Consider the following 20,281-nt stretch of genomic DNA (forward strand, 5'->3'; position numbering starts at 1 on the left):
TCACATGATATGTCAAATGAAACCAGCAAAATTAAATAGATTCCCACAAACTCAAAGCAAGGTTACAGGGAGATTATCATGCACATGTGCACACCCACACTTCTGCATGGTTCTTTGCTTTGGTCTTGCCTCCTTCTAATCAGCTTCAGATTGTGACACATTCTCGTGTGGGATATGAGCTACTCATTCAAGCAGATACTAACAAGCAGATACTTAGTTGGGTTGCCCAATCAGAGAAAGCCATACCTACTGCATCTCCACTGTCTTAGTCACTGCCATGTCATCAAGAACCGCACCCAATATAGAGATTGTGAATTCATACAGAGACTGCTTCAAACTCTAGCAACATCCTATCTGTCTTCTATTCTCCAAATGGTTGAGACTACATACAATTCCTATAATCTCCAGATCAGCCTCCATCCAATTTTTCTCAAGTTTGGGAATAACTAAGCTAAAGTCAAAGATTCTAGCCAATTTCAGTAGCCTTATCAGCAAAGGGCTGTGTAAAATTGGCTATGGTGACCAGACCAAGTATTGTATCTTGCTTTTTCCTAATATAATAGGGGATTTATTTATTTTTTTTCCATTCAACTGTGTCAATTCTCAGAGACTACCTGGACACGTCCCTCCAGTTTTCTTAGCAAGGTTTTTCAGAAGTGACTTACCATTGACTCTTTCCTAGGAATGAGAAAAAGCAACTGGCCAAAGGTCACTCAGTTGGTCTTGTGTCCAAGGAAGAACTAGAACTCATGGTCTCCTGCATTCTAGCCTGATGCCTTAACTATCACACCAAACTGACTCTCAATAGGGGCTTAGTTATCTTCAAAAGAGTTGCTAGACTTAGTAAGGAAGAAAAATAAAGGCATCTCTCTCTCTCTAGGGATTGTTTTGGCTGCCTAACTTTTTGAAAATCCTCACCAAGAGATCAACAGGGATTGATCAGCAGAAAGTTATTTCTCAGGAATATCTCATTCAGCTCTTTTATCTCTTTCCTGCTGCCAATGGCTCACCAAGCATTGGGCAGAGCTGCCCACTACATAACTCAGAGTTCCGTAAGTGCTTTCTGGAAACAATTGGATCCACCAGGCTCCAGGAGCAGATTTTCCAAATGAGTCCTATTTGTCAGAGATGGTAGACATTTTTCATAGCTGCCAAGTAGGAAACACACCACTATTACAGAAAGCCTGAACAACTTAAAAGAAGGTTTAATCACTATTTTACATCTCAAAGCTGATCTAAGTAATCTGACACCAACTCCTACTGCCACTGAAAAAGCAGTAAAGAATCTGCTTCTTCAACCTCAAGCTGTCAAAATGGCTGATTCTCCTAATTCATTACACCCTTCTCTCCCCATCTTCAGTTGAAACCTGGACCTTCTTCAAGAACAGTAGCAGATCCCCTGTCACACTTTGCTCAATTTCTATTAAGAGTGATGCTGTAAAAACAATTCAAGTAACTACCATCCTATAAACTTATGTATACTTGGCACATTATATGCTAAGCATTTTTTTAATACATTTACTGATGAGATAGTCCAATAATTTTTTTTAGTAATGAAGCAAACCGGTTTTAGGACAGGTTTTCCTTTTGCTGATCAATGTATCACTTTGCATTACCTCTGTATCCAGTATGCTCCTAGATATACTCTTTATACTTCTTTCAAAGATCTGAAAGCAGCATTTGATTCGATCCTTCATGAGAGGTTGTGGAAAAAGCTAGCAGTTTAACTTTCACTGGCTCCTACAATTACTTATGAGGTTACATGAATATTCTACTGTGTTTCCCTGAAAATAAGACCTAAACAGAAAATAAGCCCTAGCATTTTTTCAGATGCTCGTAATATAAGCCCTATCCCCAAAATAAGCCCCAGTTAAGATTGCCAGTCAGATAGTACCGTATTTCCCTGAAAATAAGACCTAACAAGAAAATAAGCCCTAATGTGTGTTTTGGAGCAAAAATTAATATAAGACCTGGTCTTATTTTTAGGGAAACACGGGTACAATACTGATTCTGTACTCAAATAATGAACAATCCTATTCCAAGTTCTGAGAGAGCTAAACAGGGGTATATGCTGGTGTTTTTATTATTTATTTTTTATGTCAACAATTTTTTTGAAACTCTTACTAAAGCCAAATTTTACTCATTTTTCAGTCATTATACCAAGCTCCAGTCTGCCATTCTGCTGATGGTCTTGTGATCTTGTGTTTCTTTCCCAAGTAATGCTACACAAACCTCCATTCATTAGCATTGTTCTGTCTTTCTGAAATACTAGCAATCAACCATGTGAAAATCAGGATGATTGTATTCAACAAGCAGCATGCTAACCACTCCCAAAACATGAAAAATTAATAACTTTCAAAAGTTATTGGAAGATCAAGGTTTTCAAAGATCTTGGCATCTTTCTCCAGTCATCTTCATCTTGGAAGCTTCATTCTTCAAACTGTTTTCCTTTCTTTTTATTTACAACATTTTCAAATTTATAGCTAAATCTAAAAAGGAAGTAAATATGACAATTTTTATTATGTTAAATATCCACCTATGTTTATGGGTATAGGTACACAAACAGCTAGGAAAAGTATATTTGGTCACAGCCCAACTATACATTTAACATTTACAGCCCAACTATGTACAGGGAGTCCTTGACTTACAACTATTAATTTTGTACCATTTGAAGTTACAATGGCACTAAAAAATGACTTATAACCATTTACAATCATTGTAAATCCCAATGGTCATGTGATCAGAATTTGGACACTTGACAACTGGCATATGTTCATGACAGTAGCAGAGTCCGGGGATCATGTGATCACCTTTTGCGACCTTCTCACAAGCAAAGACAATGGAGAAGCCAGATTCACTTATCAATCATGTTACTAATTTAACAGCTACAGTGTTTCACCTAACAACTATGGTGAGAAGGGTTGTAAAATAGGGCAAAACTCATTTAACAATTTGCTTAGCAATGGAAACTTTGGGCTCAATTGTGTTTGTAAATTGAGGATTATGTGTGCATACTTAAGAATTAAAATCAGAGAATTTGAATGGTGCTTACCCTCAAGTAGGTAAATTGCTATTTAACCAGCTTTTCAGAACTTTAACCATGGAATCTTAGTTTCCTCATCAAACTAGAGGAGAAAAACGTGAAGTTTTCCATCAGTGATGCTTCTGTTTAGTAGTATATTAGAGTCCACCTTTCCTTAGCCTCTAAGAGACAGATATACAGATAGTCCTTGACTTACTACCACAATTGGGACCAGCATTTTTGTCGTTAAGCAATGCAGTCATTAAGCAAGTTATCACATGACTAGATCTGGTTTTACAACTATTTTTACCCTGGTTATTAAGCAAATGTGAGTTCCCTAGTTGACATTGCTTGTCGAAAGTTGGCTGGGAAGACTGTAAATCACAATCACATTTTTGCAAGACACTGTAGCCATCATAAATACAAGCTGGTTTCCAAGCACCTGAATTAAAATCACATGATTGCAAAGTCGTAACTTCAAGGATGGGTCATGTCAATTTTTCTCAGGCTGTCAGAACTTTGAATTACCATTAGATGAATGATCGTAAGTCAAGGACTACCAGTATAAATATTACATTATGTCATGCTCCTATACACAAGATTTTATATATTCCACCCAGTGGTAGGTTCTTCCCGGTTCGGCCGAGCCGGTAGTGGTAACGATATGACATCACTGAACCAGAACCATCACTGAACCAGCTGGGCCCTCCCTCCCCCCCCGCATTATTCTTACCTTTTATTTGGCCCCGCCCCCAATCTATTCGCTGATTGGCTAGAAGGAAAAAAACTGTTTAAACTCTTGCCGCGGGGCTTCAAAGGGCCACCCTACAACCATAACTAGGAAGGAATTTCCACATGTGATTATTCTTATTCATACAGTTACTACCCCGATTTTCTGCAGGAAATGAATAACTGTCAGTTTTTTAATTAAACTTGCTAGTCTAACATATCCAAACAGCTCAGGGCAAAGGTATCAGAATTTTTAAATGTGAAAAGAATAGATGCAAAACTGAAGACTCCAACAACTTTCAAATATGAAGTAAAAATGTCTGAATCACTTTTATATACCTCTTACTCTTAGCCAAGTAAAATATTATCTGAGGTTGATCTAATGAAAATGTGCTCCAAGTTCTCACAAGTACTCCTGTACTTGGCTAGAAAACAGCTAAGTTTTTTCCCCTGAAGTTCACCCTACAGGCTTCACTTCTGCTGTAAAATGATCACATCAGTGTCATGGCTTAATGTGAATCATTTTCCAGAATAGAGACTACTAATTCCCCATTAAAAGGTTATGTTACTCAAATGTGTTTATTCCAAAGAATTTACCGCCCCCTCCAAAAAAAGTACAAAGGCCTGGAATAATTCTAGAGTGATCTTTTGCCAAATAGTGCACACCTGTTCTCTTCAGAGAAAACAGGAAATGAAAAATTGCTTTGAATAATTCAAAATAGTTGCTTAACTATTTTTCTGGTAGTGTTAGTCACTCTTTTAATTTTGATCGCTGCTTCTGTTCAATTTATCATAAAACAGTCTGTTACTCAGCCTGCTTGATTAAGGGTAATAAGTATAGGGGTTAACCCTAACCCAACCTCATTTTCCTCATAATAAAAGAAAAATTTTCTCCTATAGTCCTCTTCTCTCTTCCCTCCACCAAATAATCTCTCTTCCTGTTTTGCATTTCCAAATGAAAAAATGTAAATGCTACCCAAGCAATATTTGGTCAGATAAATGCTGACATCCATGCAAAGCTTTTTTGTGCTTTTTTATCTTGTGACACATGCAGTTCCTCCAGAAAATCAAGTGAATAAACACCCAATATAGTTCTGTCTAGATGAGTTGGGCTACAGTTCTCATCAGTCACAAACAATGAGCCTAATGGACAGGAATGATGTAGGTGGGCTGCAATTCAAAAAACCAAAAGGATGAAAGGTATGAGCAACATTTTTATCTAAAACAGCTAAAAAATTAAAATATTTTTTATCATTTTTTTCCAAACATGCTTTGTTTTATTTCTTACCACATTTTTATTGTTATGGTATAAATCACTGGATGTCATCTGGGTCCAATGAAATATAAACATGATAGATAGGCAGACAGACAATCTACCTCAGCAAATTCAGAAGCCATGATCCACATTTTCCAAGAAAGTCATATTTTGATGGGAAAATTCCTGGTGTACTTACAAAATAGGAATGAAGATGGTACATAATGGAATCCAAAGGCTCACTCACCATCATGATTCATTAAGTGAAGATATGATTGTCTGAATTCTTCCACAGAAATTGCTAGTTACAGTGCTAGTAGACAAGCAGGTTAAAGTCCCGGGACCTCAATTTTTGAAATTATTTTAATTTAATTTAATTTAATATTTAAATTTATATACCGCCCTTCTCCCGAAGGACTCAGGGCTATGAACAGCCATAGATAAAAAACATAGCATACAAAATTTAAAAACAATTTTAAAATATATTAAACAATTTGGCCCAACAGTTAAAATCCCCCATTTAAAATTCAAATTAAAATTACACCATTGGAGAGTTAGGCCAGCCCGGCTTGATGAAATAAAAAAGTTTTGAGGGCCCGACGGAAAGTATGTAGATCCGGAATTGTCCGTATCTCCGGGAGGAGCTTGTTCCAGAGGGCAGGTGCTCCCACAGAGAAAGCTCTCCCCCTGGGGGCCGCCAGTCGACATTGTTTGACCGACAGCACCCGGAGGAGCCCCTCTCTGTGGGAGTGTACTGGCTGATGGGAGGCTCTCGGTGGCAGAAGGCGGTCTCGTAAGTAACCAGGTCCTAAGCCATGGAGCGCTCTAAAGGTGGTCACCAACACCTTGAATCGTACCCGGAGGACCACCGGGACCCAGTGCAGCTCACGCAGGAGAGGTGTTACATGGGAGTACCATGACGCTCCCCTAATCACCCGCATGGCCGCATTCTGGACCAGTTGGAGCCTCCGGGTGCTCTTCAAGGGGAGCCCATGTAGAGAGCATTACAGTAGTCCAGGCGGGAAGCGACGAGAGCATGAGTGACCGTGCGCATGGAATCCCGATCCAGAAAGGGACGCAACTGGCGAATCAGGCGAACCTGATAAAAAGCCCCCCTGGCCACGGCCGTCACATGTTCTTCTAAAGACAGCTGCGCATCCAGGAGGACACCCAAGTTGCGAGCCCTCTCCGTGGAGGCCAGCGACTCACCCCCAATAGTCAGAGATGGCACCAACTGACTATATCGGGACGCCGGGAGCCACAGCCACTCGGTCTTGGATGGGTTGAGCTTGAGCCTGTTTCTCCCCATCCAGATCCGTACGGCCTCCAGACACTGAGACATCACGTGAAATTATTATCACATATAAAAATTCAAAAACCTGAAGTCTGATAGAATCTGATGGAATTCAAAGACCTGAAGTCTTTGAATTCCATCAGATGTTTTCTCAAGTATAAATGTTCTAGCAAATTTGAACTACAAACTGTTATTATATAGAATCTAGCATAACAAGAGAAAGGTTTACATAGCACTGCCTTCCACAACCTGGCATCTTCTGGATATGTTGGAGAAAGGCTAAGATAAGAAGTCTATTTCATATTCCATTTAGGGAACAGCCAAACTCTATTTCTAGTATTTTGGGAAGGAGAACATAGTGTTTCCTTACCTATTTTATCCACAGTATGTGAGTTTTGTACAGCTTAATTGTATCTCCTATCATTCACCTTCTTTCAATGCTAAAGAGCCCAAATATCACAACTTTTTCTTATAGGGAAGCTGATCCACAGCCCTCTGTTCATATCTAAATTGCTCTCAGCTAAGACTTCTCTAGCTTTATGTCATGGGACTAGGATCCATTTTTCTACTTGTTTCTTTTTTATACCATTTGCCCAAGAAGAATCTTGACAGTATAACATAATTTATGAAAAGTGTATGTTGCCCCTCTTACCGATAAGGCAACTTAATATAAACAACAGATATCACCTTACAAGTAGCTGCTGGAGCAGTATTTTTCAAATTTGGCAACTTTAAGCTGCATGGATTTCAACTCCCAAAATTGCCCAAGCAGCAGGTTGAAATCCACATTTCTTAAATTTACTAAGTTGGAAAAAACACTGTTCAAGCAAACTATCACTTTCTTCTTCTTCTTCTTTTTTTAAAATAATTTTATTTCTTTAAGAAAGTACAAACAGAAGATTTATCGACAAACAGATCACGGTGAGAACATTTCACAATACATAACATTCAATCTAAATAAACAGATAGAAAATAAAAGTCTAATCTAGCATTGTCCACTTTTTATTCTATTGTCTAACCAAACGTACCAAAGGTCCCAACATTGGAAATATGCAGAGTCTTTTTGGTCTCTTAAAAGTTTAGTTAGCCTATCGGCTTCTGCACATTCCATGATTTCCCCTATAATCATATCTTCAGACGGTATATCTTTACCCTTCCAGTTTTGGGCGAGGCATATTCTAGCCGCAGTTGTAATATAAACAATCAAATACCATTTGCTAGTACCTATTTTATCTGGCCTGATGTTTAATAAGTAAAATTCAGGTTTCAGTTGTAGTTTGTAACCAGTAATTTCTAACAACCACCTCTGAATAAATTCAGTTACTCTAGGACAAGTCCACCATACATGGAAATAGGTACCTAACTCTCCACTCTTCCAGCAGTTTGGGGAGAGTCCAGGAAACATTTTGGATAGTCAGGCGGGAGGGAGGTGCCACCTGTATACCATCTTGTACAGGTTCTCCTTATAGGTAATTGCCATCAAGAATTTCAATTGTCTAGTCCAAATTTCTTCCCATTTCACCAAATCAATTGAGTGGCCAATATTCCTCCCCTAGGCAATCATCGAGTCTTTGATGATCTCGTTGCCTATCCAACGAGTTATTAAAAAGTTGTATATCTTAGCTAACATTTTTTCCTCCTTCCCTAATATAATCTTATCTAGCTCCTGCAGGGTCCTATCAATACCTCCTTGCTCCTTATCTTTTTTATATTTGGAGTTTATTTGAGCATAAGCCCACCAGTCCACTTCCATTCCCTGCAGAGCTAGTTCGGTTCTTGTTTTTAAACAGCCTTGACTATCAAGCAGCTCGCAATAAGGTAGATGTTTAGCGGGGTGTATGTCATGGCTTCTGGCGGGACCAGCCATGAGGGGGTCAAAGAATAAAATTTGTCTTTATTTTCCTCCACGTTTCGATTAAAGTGTTCCTCAAATAATGACCTGCAAAGCATGTGTGTTTTTTTGCCCTCTCTTGCCAAAGAAAAAATGCCAACCCTGCTGCAGCCCCGAACCTTCCAGAACCAACAGCCATCTCCTTCTCAACTAGATCCAGTCCCTCACCCAAACTAAATTTGCAGCCTGGTAATAATACTCCCATTTAGGCAAACCGAATCCCTCTCTACCCTTCACCTCTTGGAGCATTTTAAGTTTAATTCTAGGTTTTTTATTCTGCCAAATATATTTGAGAACACATTGATTTAATTGTTTAAAAAATTTATTGTCCAATCTGGCTGGGGCTGTGTAAAATAAGTAAATCCATTTTGGGAGAATATAAGATTTTATGATCGCAATCCTATCTAACAGAGAGACCTGCAGTTTCTTCCACTTCTCTAAGTCTTGTTCCGTTTGTCTGAGAAGTTTCAAATAATTATCCTCCTTAATTGTTGAACGCTTAGCAGATAGTAGAATGCCTAAATACCGTATCTTTTTTACAATTTGGAATCCCAAATTCGATTCTATTTCCTTCCCCTGATTTATTGTCAAATTTTTAATCAAGACCTTGGTTTTTTCCTTATTTATTTTTAGGCCCGCCACAGCTCCATATCTTTCTAATTCGTAAGTTAACTTCGGACCCGATATAAAAGGGTCTTCCAATACAAACACAAGGTCATCAGCATATGCTTGTATCTTATACTGCTGGTTCTTGATATGTAATCCTTTTATTCCCGAATTTCACCTAATTTCTCTCAATAGCTGTTCCAATGTTAAAATAAATAGAAGCGGAGAAAGCGGGCATCCCTGTCTAATATCTTTCTCAATACAAATTTTCTCAGATGTATCCCCATTAATCAAAATTTTGGCAGACTGTTTCGAATAGATTGCACGGATTTCCCGAGTAAAATTCTCCCCAAATTGCATACGATGTAACAAACCTAGTAAAAACCACCAGCTCACACGATCAAAAGCCTTTTGTGCATCCACGAAGACCAAAGCCAACTGTTTATCAAAGTGAACTTCATAATATTCTAGATTATTCTAGATTATTCTCATATTGTCTCTGATTTGCCTACAAGGTAAAAAACTGTTTTGGTCTTCGTGGATAAATTGGCCCAAAAATCCTTTTAGTCTGTCTGCCAATACCCCCACAAATAGTTTATAATCTGCATTGAGGAGTGAAATCTGTCTGTAGTTCTGGATGAGGGATAAATCATTACCTTCCTTCGGCAGGAGAGTTATTAGTGCTTCTGTCCAGGAATTCGGAATCAGTCCCTCCTGAATTGCCCCATTAAATAATTCTACCATATGAGGGCCTAAAACTTCCCATAGTGCCTTATAACATTCCATCGGAAGACCATCCGTACCGGGGGTCTTCCCTGTTTTTTGTTTCCCTAAGACCCTTTCAATTTCCCCTTCCGTAATTTCTCTATCCAATATTTCTCTGGACATATCTGGGATTTTCGGTAAATCAGACTCTTCTAAATATTTATTTCATCCTCGGGCTGTCTTCCTTTCTATATAGATCAGTGAAAAATTCCTGCACTACTCTTTTCTTCCCCTCTTCCTCTACAATCCAATCACCATTATCATCTTTCAAGTTGTGAATTCTACTTCTTTCCTTCTCTTTTTTTAATCGACAAGTAAGCCACCTTCTCGGTTTGTTTGCACTTTCGAAGTGTCTCTGTTTCAACCATCTAATTTTCTTTTCTAGGTCTTCCTGGTCTAATATTGATTTAATGATGCACCATTTTCAAATTCATACCTAATTCTCTGCTGTTTGGATCCTGTTGCAACGCAGCCTCACTTTTTGCCAAGTCCCCTAATAGCTTATCCCTTTTAGCCTTATCCTTCTTTCGTTTCCCAGCTATATAGTTTATCACTAAGCCCCAAAATACTGCTTTAGCTGTATCCCATATAGTCGGGAAATTTGTGTCCTCAGTATTATTTTCCTGGAAGAAAAATTCCATCTCCTTCTTTGCATAAATTAAAAACTGCTCATCTTTAAAAACCCTCTCATCTATTCTCCATCTAGGCCTTGTTTTCAAACTTCCCCAAGTAATCTAAAGCGGATTGTGATCTGCCCACTCATTAACACCTATCTCGGCCTTCTGTACTCCCTGCTGTAGCTCCCCCAATATCCAGGCCACATCTATCCACGACCAAGATGAGTCCTGGAGGAGAAGTATGTATACTGCCTTCCTTCCGAATGTTTTTCCCTCCATATATCCCTAAGTCCAAATTCCTCCTGTATTTGGTGGCAGACAGGTGGCAATCCTTTTTTTACTGTTCTCTTTCCTTCTCCCCGTTTCCTGTTTCCAGGAATATAATCTTTGTCTTTATCGGCAATGGCATTAAAATCCCCCATTAAGCAGATATGTGAGTAGTCATAATCTGTCAATTTATTATAAAGACTTTGGAAAAAACCTTTCTGGTTCCCGTTAGGTGCATAGATACAAACCAATAAACATTTTTTTTTACAAATTTCTACTTCAATCATTAATAATCTCCCTTCATCGTCTGCGAAAATTAATCTGGAATTTATATGCTTTTGAACATAAATTACTACGCCTCTTTTTTTTGTTTCCGCCAGAGATGTATATAAATTGTCCAATTTAGTACAGTTTAGTATGTGTAAATGATCTCTTTTCACGTGCACTTCCTGAAGGCATATTATGTTCAGACCTGCTTTTACCAATTTGTTGAAAATCTTTTTTCTCTTATTCGGACCATTCAGCCCATTAATATTAACTGACATCAAACGGATCTCCTCCCCCATCTCTTCTCCCCTCTTCTACTTCTACTTACCCTTTGCCTGGAGTTTCTTCCTTGTTTGTCTTGTTTCTCTCTGACTCAATCCTTCAGCTCCTACCTCTACCTATCCTCTTCCTTTCTTCTTCCTGCCTAGCTATTCTGGTTCCCCTCTCTCTTCCTTTTCTAATGATTCTTCCCCACTCTTGCTCTCTGATTCTTCCCCCACATCAGGTTCTAAAGACTTAAGATGTCTACTAAGGAAATCTCTGGCATCTCTAAGATTATCAATCTTCATCTTTTTATCTGCCCACGTAAATTGTAATCCTTCAGACAGAAGTCATCTATAAAGTATTTTATGTTTTCTTAACTGGGCAGTTAAAAAATGATAATTTCGCCACAATTTCTGCACCCGTCTGGGAAGTTGTTTCAAAACTATTAATTGTCTGTCTTTGAATTTTATCGTTTTTTTCTCTTGCCTTCAGAACCGCTTCCTCCCTAAGGGCCTTCTTAGAAAGCCTGACATGAATGTCTTTTGGAAGCCCCTGTCTCCTAGCATAACTTGTGTGGACACGAAAGACATCATCTATATCTCTCAAAACATTTTCTTTACCTATGTCCAGGATACCAACCAGAATAACTGCCACTATGTCTCTTAGTGGTTCCCCTCTTTCCTCCACAACATTCTGTATCCTTAGGTAAAAAGCTGACCTTTCCATCTCGAGGAAGATAATCTCTTCCTCCAGAGCTCTGTTCACCGAGATCTGCTCCCTCTCATTCCCTTCCAATCTCTCTTCATACTGCCCCACCCTCTTCTCTACCTCTTGTACCTTACTTTCCTGCTGCATCATCGTCCCCTGAACACCCTCCAGTCTCTCATTCAGCGTTTTAATATCACTTCTAACAGCTCCCGGTTCCCCCTTGAGGTCTAATGTCAAGTCTTCTAAGTTCTTGGAGATACCTTCCTGATTCCTTGTCATCACCTTGTACATTGCCTGTAACATACCCTGGAGACTTCATAAAGTAGGGGTTTTCCCCGCAGTAACTAAATCGTCCAAAGATTTAGATGATGAGGGTGAAGATATAGATGTAGCCGGAGAGGCAGTCACTGGGAGTGTCAAAACTTTTTTCCTGGCTTTTGCATTTGTCACAATTATTGCACTAGACATCTTGTCTGTAAGGTTACGTCCAACACTTTTGAATTTAATTATGCCAGTTATATTAGTCAATTCTGCTTAAATGAAATTTTCAAAATTAACTGGCCAATCAACTTTAGGCTAGCCAACTCCAGAGGCAAATTATATATCCAAAACGCTCAGGTCAGTATAAATCCGTGTAGTCCATAATCAATGGGGGTTAATTTCATTCAGCTAGACAAAATTTATTCTCAATGTAGAAGCAGATCTGTCTGTAAAGTTGTATTCAAATCTCTCCACCTCTAAGAGTTCAGCAGATACTGTAATTTTGAATCTTTTGAGTTCGCCACTGGGAGGCAGCAGAGTGTTGTTCTGTAAAGTCAGTGATGATCAAGCAGAAAAGAATAATCCCGGAAGGAAAGAGTCCATTCAGTCTACAATTCCTGATCCTCCCAGAGAAGAGTAGTCGCCATACAGTAGCAGGGGGAGGAACCCACACCAACAATTTTCAGACAGTCAGACACAGTTCTCTTTTCAGTCTCAACTCAGCTCAGCAGTGGCCAAAAAATTTGTGAGATAGCAAAACAAACAGCTGCTTTCCCCAGTTTAGCTCCAATAAAAAAAAGTGGCACTTGAATTAACTCTTTAACTCCTTTTCTGCCACCACGCTCACTCAGAATAGGGGAATCAAAAGGATCAAAAGAATCCTAAAGAGGGAGTCCTTGCCCGCCGCGATCAGGTTTCCCTTCCAATAAGGAACAATCACCATTTTGAGGCTGCCATGACTGGCACCTTCTTCCTAACCTGTGACAGGAGAAATACGCCGACGCGTGCAGGATCACCACTTCCACACGCGCTGTTGCTCCTCTCCGCTTGCGGCTGTCTCTCCGCAGCAGCCGCTGATACAAAAGCCGCCCAGATTAAGAAGTTTGCAAGATCAAGGCAGGAGCGACCTCCATGTCTGTCTTGCTTGCAAGATGACGTCACCGGAAACCCGTTCCAAACTATCACTTTCTTCAACTACTCTGTCAGTACGGAACTTTTGTGATTTGTTTACATGTTCCCATGTTTCTTCAAATAGCAGAAACAGAAGAATACATGTATATATAACACAGATGTGATTTTTTTTTAAAAAAAATTTAAGCTACAGAGAATCCTAAATAAAAGGCAAACATGGCAAGGGAAGTAATGATAAATAATATAAATAAAAAAGGCAAGCATTGAGGGTTTATTTAATTAGTCCAACCCTCCTGCCTGTTGCAGGAATCTGCTATTGCAGCAGCCATCCCAGCAGATAACCGCTGAGCTTCTACAGAAACATCTCCAGCAAAGAGTACACAATCTCCTGAGGAAGTCTCCTATTCCTTTATAGAGCAGTTCTTATCATTAGGACATTTTCCTGATACTCAACTGAAATATGCATCCATTTCCTAGTTGTGGAACAATTTGGAACAAGTCTGCCTTGTCTTCTACTTGAAAATAGCTATAATCTCCTTGCAGTCTTCTCCTGTCCAAGTTAAATAGAACAAACTCCTCTAACCACTTCTCAAGTTTTCTTTTTCCTTCCAGATTCTTTATCATCTTGACTACTCTCCTCTGGTCAGATTCCAGCTTGCAAAGTGTTCCCTAAAACTGAACGTAATACTATAGACATGGTCTGTTGAACACAGAATTGTTCCCTTTCTAAATCTTTGTGCTGCCTGCAAATTTAGTAATATTTTCCAACCCCTTTTCCAAGTCACTGATAAATATTTTGGACAGTCCATAGCCTAGGACAGAGCCTGTAGTATGTCACCTCTCACTTCCTTCCAGCTTGATTTGGAGGCACTGATAAGCACTCTTTGGGTATGACAGTATAACCAATACTGTATCTATGTAATGGTAGCACAATCCAGGCTATATTTTGCCCTCTTCTTTATTAGGATTTCATAGGAGACTTCATTAAATGCTTTATTCAGGGATAAGAGCCTTGGTAGTACAGGGGTTTAAGGCACCTTGTTAATAAGCTGGTTATTAAGACCAGCTGCCTGCAATTACTGCAGGGTTCGAATCTCGCCAAGGCTCAAGGTTGACTCAGCCTTCCATCCTTTCTAAGGTAGGTAAATTGAGGACCCAGTTGTGGGGGCAATAAGCTGACTTTGTATAAATATACAAAAGGATGAAGGCTATTGCTGAGCACATTGTAAGCTGCCCTGAGTCTTCGGAGAAGGGCGGCATATAAATCAAATTAAAAAAAAAAATATCATGGTGAAATAGTGGCCATTGTGTCAAAAATGGAGACTGAGTTAGTTCAACATGACTTGACATGTTACTTCCTCTTTTTGTCAGCTGTTCTGCTTTGGCCCATTGCAACACAATTCCCTTTAGGAGTGGGGAAACCAAAGCAGAACAGGAACTGATAAGCTCTGCTGTCTCCCCATCACTTGTAACCATTCTGCCATCTTCTCTAAGCAGTGACACCTTTCTTTTGTTTTTGCCTTACTTATAACATTGCCAAACCAGCACTTTTTTTTTCAGTGATTTTAGGACCACGCAGGAAGACTGGTTAAGTTGATGCTTCTGAAGAAAAAGCATACCATGTATGACTATGCTCCTATTTCCCTTTCTATAAAACCTTGAAACACAAATTAGTTGGGTCCAAGGCACCCACTGCTTTAGTCTCTTCAATCAGCTCATTCCTATTGATTAGGATCAGATCTAGGAGAACTGATCCCATTGTCTCTATTTTAACCTTCTTGAAAGAGAAGCAGTCAGTAAGAATTTTAGGGATCTTGAAGTTTTGGTTAAGTTGGCCATCCAACACATGCCTGAGAATTTGAAATCTTGCATTATTTCTAGGTCTCTCCTCCTAGAGGAGTTAGTCTCTCTAGGTTTCTCTGATATCATGTTTCCCTGAAAATAAGCCCTAATGCTTATTTTGGGGGCCCCCAAAATGCAAGACCAGGTCTTATTTTCAGGGAAACACAGTACCTTTAATTCATATTCACTTTCCTGCATTAAAATTGCTAGTTCTTCCAATATTACATACATAGCGGCAATGTATAAAGCACTGTTTCTGAACATCAGCAATTTTGATATGTGTGGACTTCAACTCCCAGAATTCTAAGTCACTTACAATGGTGCCAAGTGGTCATTAAACAAGGATCACCGTATTTGCTACACAGAGTTGTGCCATGCAGGCACTCTATCATAGCTCTCTTTTTGCAATAATATTATAATCATCAAAAGGTCAACTTTGGATATGCTAAAATATAATTAGCTGGGAGGCATAAAGACAGGAAAAAGCAGGCATGTTAATTTATTTAGGGGCCATTCTGGTGTCCTCAAGAGATACATATTCAGCAGCTTCTATAGTTTCTTCTTAAAAATATGCTGCCATTTGGAATCAAATGCTCATGGCTTCATTACGAACCAGAATTCTTTGGTTTTTTCCAAGATCTGAAGCCAAGAATTTTAAAAAAATATTTAGTGGAAACTTGAAACACATACTGTACTGTGGTAGAGTGTTGCCAAATGTCACCAACATTTGAGGGACTTATTCCTGCAGGCATCTGACTTGATGGACCACAACATTCTATGTTTACGAGGATATCTGGTTGAACAAAAGAGGCTGAGCTCTTTGCATACTACATATTTGTCCCAGATTATCTGTCTTCCAAAACTCACTAATAGCATGATTTTGTGCAACACACAAAATAATAATTGTTGCCATCTGAATAAACATTCGCTGCTAAAAACATCACAAGTCCAAATCAAGAAGAGAGCCATATCAATGAATACGTTCGCTGCAAGGAAAGGCAAAAATATGTACAAACTACTTTTGAAAAATTTAAAATAAAAGTGAGAATTATAAAGAGATTTCCAGGTGAAAATTTCAAGATGCTGGCTATCATCCTAAAGCCTTTCACGGCATAAGGATAGCTATATGAAGGACTGCCAATTTCCAACTGCTTTAGTGTACCTGGTATGATAAGGCAGGTTGGGTACCCTCTGGATCCCATCAGTTAAACAGTGTCATCTCTCAGGACCCAGGAAGTGCTCCTACCTGCTCCAGCATTGACCCGCGGTAACAACCTTCCTGCATAGATTCATCATGGTGTTTAGGAAATTGTTAAAAACATGGTTACCCCCCCCCCCCAGGCATGGGATTCAGGAGAGGCTTTTGTTACATTTGTACTATTTGTTGTATCTGCCAAATTGTTTAGTATATTGTTTTTCTAGTCAACTAAATGTCTTTTTATTTCTACCTCCATATCTAGTTTTTCTTATCTATTTGTAAGACACCCAGAATCTTTAAGGAGTTGAGAGACCTATAAATATGGGTATGAATAAATTTGTGCAGGTTTCTATAGTATTTATTTACAAAAACAGCACAGATGACGGCATGCACAATAAACATACCGGGAAGCATCAGGAAAGATGCCACACACAGGTTAAAGTATGTTATTCTGTTATTCTATTCAATCTAGAACTTTGTATTATTCAGTGAGTCTAAATAGCAAGACTAAAATTTCATTTTCATCATCAGACACTTGCATTAAAGGCTATGCATGTAGACATCTTTCTTTAATTTCATTTATTAAAAGTATAGTTTTCTTATATTTCTTGGCCATCTGACACATGCATGAACATTTTTGTCACAACCTCTGTGAACTGTGCTTATGTCAGCAGTCTTAAATAAGATTCCATAAATGCATGGAAAACAAGATATTTTAATGGTCATTAAACATGCTAGCAACATGCAGCCTCTATATTAGCAATAATATTAGCAGCTGCTGAGTGGAACAATCTCTCCAGAAGGGGAAACACAAGACTAATTAGCAGTGTTAAACTTGATCAGGCTTGAGTAGTTTCTGGTCTAATTTTCATACTATATGTGTATGTCACAGGGTATGTTTAGTCTTCTTAACAATTTTAGGTCAAAATAGGTTCCCCAGATATGTTTTAAATACTGTGATAGGAGGGTGTGCCAACAACAGCAAGCTGTACATAGTTCACAGCTTAGTAACCCAGAAATGTTCACTGCATTAAAAAAAGGATAATTTCAGTGACAGTGTTTCAGTGCTTTGAAAAATCAGACACGGTGAAGTATGGTGGGTTTCCATCTTGAAGGCTGAGCTACGTAGCTTCACTGTTCAGCATTTCCATAGGTCACTCAGCTGACCAATGAAGTCTGTCAGAAAGGCAGGTGGATCAAGATATGGAGACAACAAGCTGATTGTCTCCTTGCACTTAAACTGGCCACAGTTTGCTTTCTTTGTGTTCTAATTTCTTTTGATAACAGCAAAACCATATGTAGATCTTAGACAAAAGCAAAAGAAGAAAAACATTTAAGAAATAACTAATCACATTTGCAGAAGCCTTAACTAACACTGCTAAATCTTTTCAATGCATTATTTTTTTAAAAAAATGGTTATTCAATTGCTTCTCAGATATGGTTTTAAACTACAAAAACAAGTTTGCTAACCATTAATCCTGCTAATAAGTAACAACACAATTCTATCTGTGTCTATTCAGAAGTAAGCCTCTGAAGGATTAATGCAATTCTGTACCCTCAATTTCAGAATAAAGCTTTGCTAAACTCAGTGGGATTTACTTTTAGTAAACAGCTGTGTGGTTGTGCGGTCGGGCTCCAATGTTTGTGCTGTTTCCTGAGAACTGAGATTAATTTCTGAGTGGATATCAAGACAATATGCAAAACAAAAAGTTTCTTGTTCTAAATAATTCTTATTACTTGACTGATCGATTTATCAATTTTTGACCCATCAAATGCTCAATCTTACCAAAATAATATTGTTATACAATCTGAATAACAGATTCAGACTGTGACTCTAAATGCTATCATTTGACCATGTTATATTTGCCTCACAAATAGCTGGGTTGGGTTGTTTAAACAAACACAGTACTGAAACTTTGGACATATATAATCTTTAAAATCAGAGCTTCCAATTAGGGCGAATCCTATTTGGCTTTAAAAATGGTATATAGCAGCCTTTCCAATCCCACTGATAAATTTAAATTCTGACATCCAAAATTCCCAAAGCAGCATATTTTGAACTATAATCCCCACATCATCAAGTAACATACATGCTTGCTCTCTCTCTGAAAGAGAGGGAGGGAGGGAGGGAGGGAGAAGGATAAAAGAGAAACATGGCTGTAACAAAGTAACAGTCAAAGGATTTATTTATTTATTTTTTACAAAATAACTAATTTCCTATAATTCTATTCCTATCTTGGGAAGAAAGATTTCAGGCATTCATTGTAATATTTGTTCTACATGGGCAGGAAAGGAGGTGCTAATTATGGTCTTGGTTATTAGAGTAAATGGATTACAGATGGATGAGTGGGGAAGAAGCAGGGTTTTTTTTTTTTTTTTAAAAAGAACAAGATCAAACTCAAAGACTGGACTATTAAGAGAGAGCTATCATCAAGCTCAACTGAATCCCAATATTTGGGTAGCTTTGGTGGCCTCCAGAGAGCTGGGCTTCAACGCCAAAAATCTTCAAACTCGCATTTGCTTTGCTGAGAATGATGAAACTTGAAATTCACATATCAAGAGGGCACATGGTGAGGTAAGACTGTACTTGTACAGATAGAAAATGGAAAGGATTAGGCAACCTTCATATACTTTTAATTACATTAGCTACAATGCCTTCCCATTAACCACTAATGAGAATCCAAAACATCAGCAAAAAGATAACATTCTAGAAGACAGATTAACAGAATGTCTTCTAGAATGTAGTCTAAGTTTCCTTTTTCTGTTCTGAGAAATAGTGATAGAATAACAAAATAACAGTTGGAAGGAATCTTGGAAGTCTTCTAGTCTAACTTCCTGCTCAAGCAGGAGCCCCTACCATGTCAGACCAATAGCTGTCCAATCTTTTTGTTAAAACCTCCAGTGATGGAGTACCCATAACTTCTGAAGGCAAGCCATTCCACTGATTAATTGTTCTCACTGTCAGGAAATTTCTTCTTAGTTCTAGAGTTTCCATTCATTGTTCCTTGTCCTGCCTTCAGGTTCTTTGAAGAATAGGTTGACTCTCTCTTCTTTGTGGCAGCCTCTTAGATATTGGAAGACTATCATGCCACCCCTAATCGTTCTCTTCAATAGACTAGACATGCCCAGCTCATGCAACAATTCTTCATAAATCAACATTCTAAATGCAACATTCTGTTAAGGATGCAGATTGAACTGTAATATTGTAATACTGTATATTAATATTGTTCATTTTTAGTTATTTACCAAAACTAGGGCATAGCTTTGTAAATAAAGCAATGCAACGTAAGCACTGCTGTTCCACTGCTCTGGACATTTAATACTGTATGACATTCAATTCAGAGTGCCTCACGGTTGTGAAATAAGCTATCAATATTTCAAAGCAATCAAATGAACAAGTCAGAGCAGTTTAGGATAAGACACAGAAGTTCTCTTTCTAAAAGGTTTCTTTTTTTTCTCCAATGAGAGAAAAAGAGCGAAAACTAAGCATATAGAAATGGAAGCATGTTATCTCATTTAAACAAAAAGAAAAGGGAAATATAGTATACTTGGATATACTTGAAACATACTTGGCATATACTTGGAACACTGCATTGACTTTTGGTCACCACAATATAAAAAAGATGTTAATAGTAAGAAAGGATCACTTCGAAGTAGCTGTAGGGAAAAGTGATATGTATATAAATGTTGCATGTTTGTGTCTTGTTTTTAATCTTTACAAAATAAAAAACTTTTTTTAAAAAAAAGATGTTAAGACTCTGGAAAGAGTGCAGAGAAGAACAACAAAGATGGTTAGGAAGTTGGAGGCTAAAATATATAAAGAGCGGTTGCAGGAATTAGATATGTCTAATCTAGTGAAAAGAAGAACTAGGGGTAACATGATAGCAGTGTTCCAATATTTGAGGGGCTGCCACAAAGAAGAGGGGGTCAACCTATTGCACGTAAAACATCAGAAGACTAGAAGCAATGGTTGGAAACCAATCAAGGAGAGAAGCAACCTAGAACTAAGGAGAAATTTCCTGACAGTGAGAACAATAAACCAATGGAACTTGCCTTCAGAAGTTGTGAGTGCTTCATCATTGGAAGCTTTCAAAAAGAAATCTGGACAGCTATTTGTCTGAAATGGTATAAGGCCTCCTGCTTGAGCAGGGGATTGGACTAAAA

General features: G+C 38.4%; 1 protein-coding gene across 2 annotated transcripts in view; it reads right to left on the reverse strand.

Annotated features, from left to right (window-relative positions):
• B4GALT1 (beta-1,4-galactosyltransferase 1) overlaps positions 1 to 20,281 on the reverse strand; it is a 63,214-nt gene that overhangs the window by 39,004 nt on the left and 3,929 nt on the right. The window contains exon 1 of one of the 2 annotated variants that reach the window (XM_034410826.3): positions 16,082 to 16,136. The exons of the other annotated variant lie outside the window; for it this stretch is intronic. Within the exon in view, the coding sequence (XP_034266717.1) occupies positions 16,082 to 16,121 (40 nt within the window). The 5' untranslated portion in view covers positions 16,122 to 16,136. Of the gene's footprint in view, positions 1 to 16,081; positions 16,137 to 20,281 lie in introns of those variants that run through there. 2 annotated transcript variants of the gene reach the window in all.

Source organism: Pantherophis guttatus, chromosome 2, assembly GCF_059756535.1.
Source record: "Pantherophis guttatus breed Tessera chromosome 2, ASM5975653v1, whole genome shotgun sequence".
In the NCBI taxonomy this organism is placed as follows: Eukaryota; Metazoa; Chordata; class Lepidosauria; order Squamata; family Colubridae; genus Pantherophis; species Pantherophis guttatus.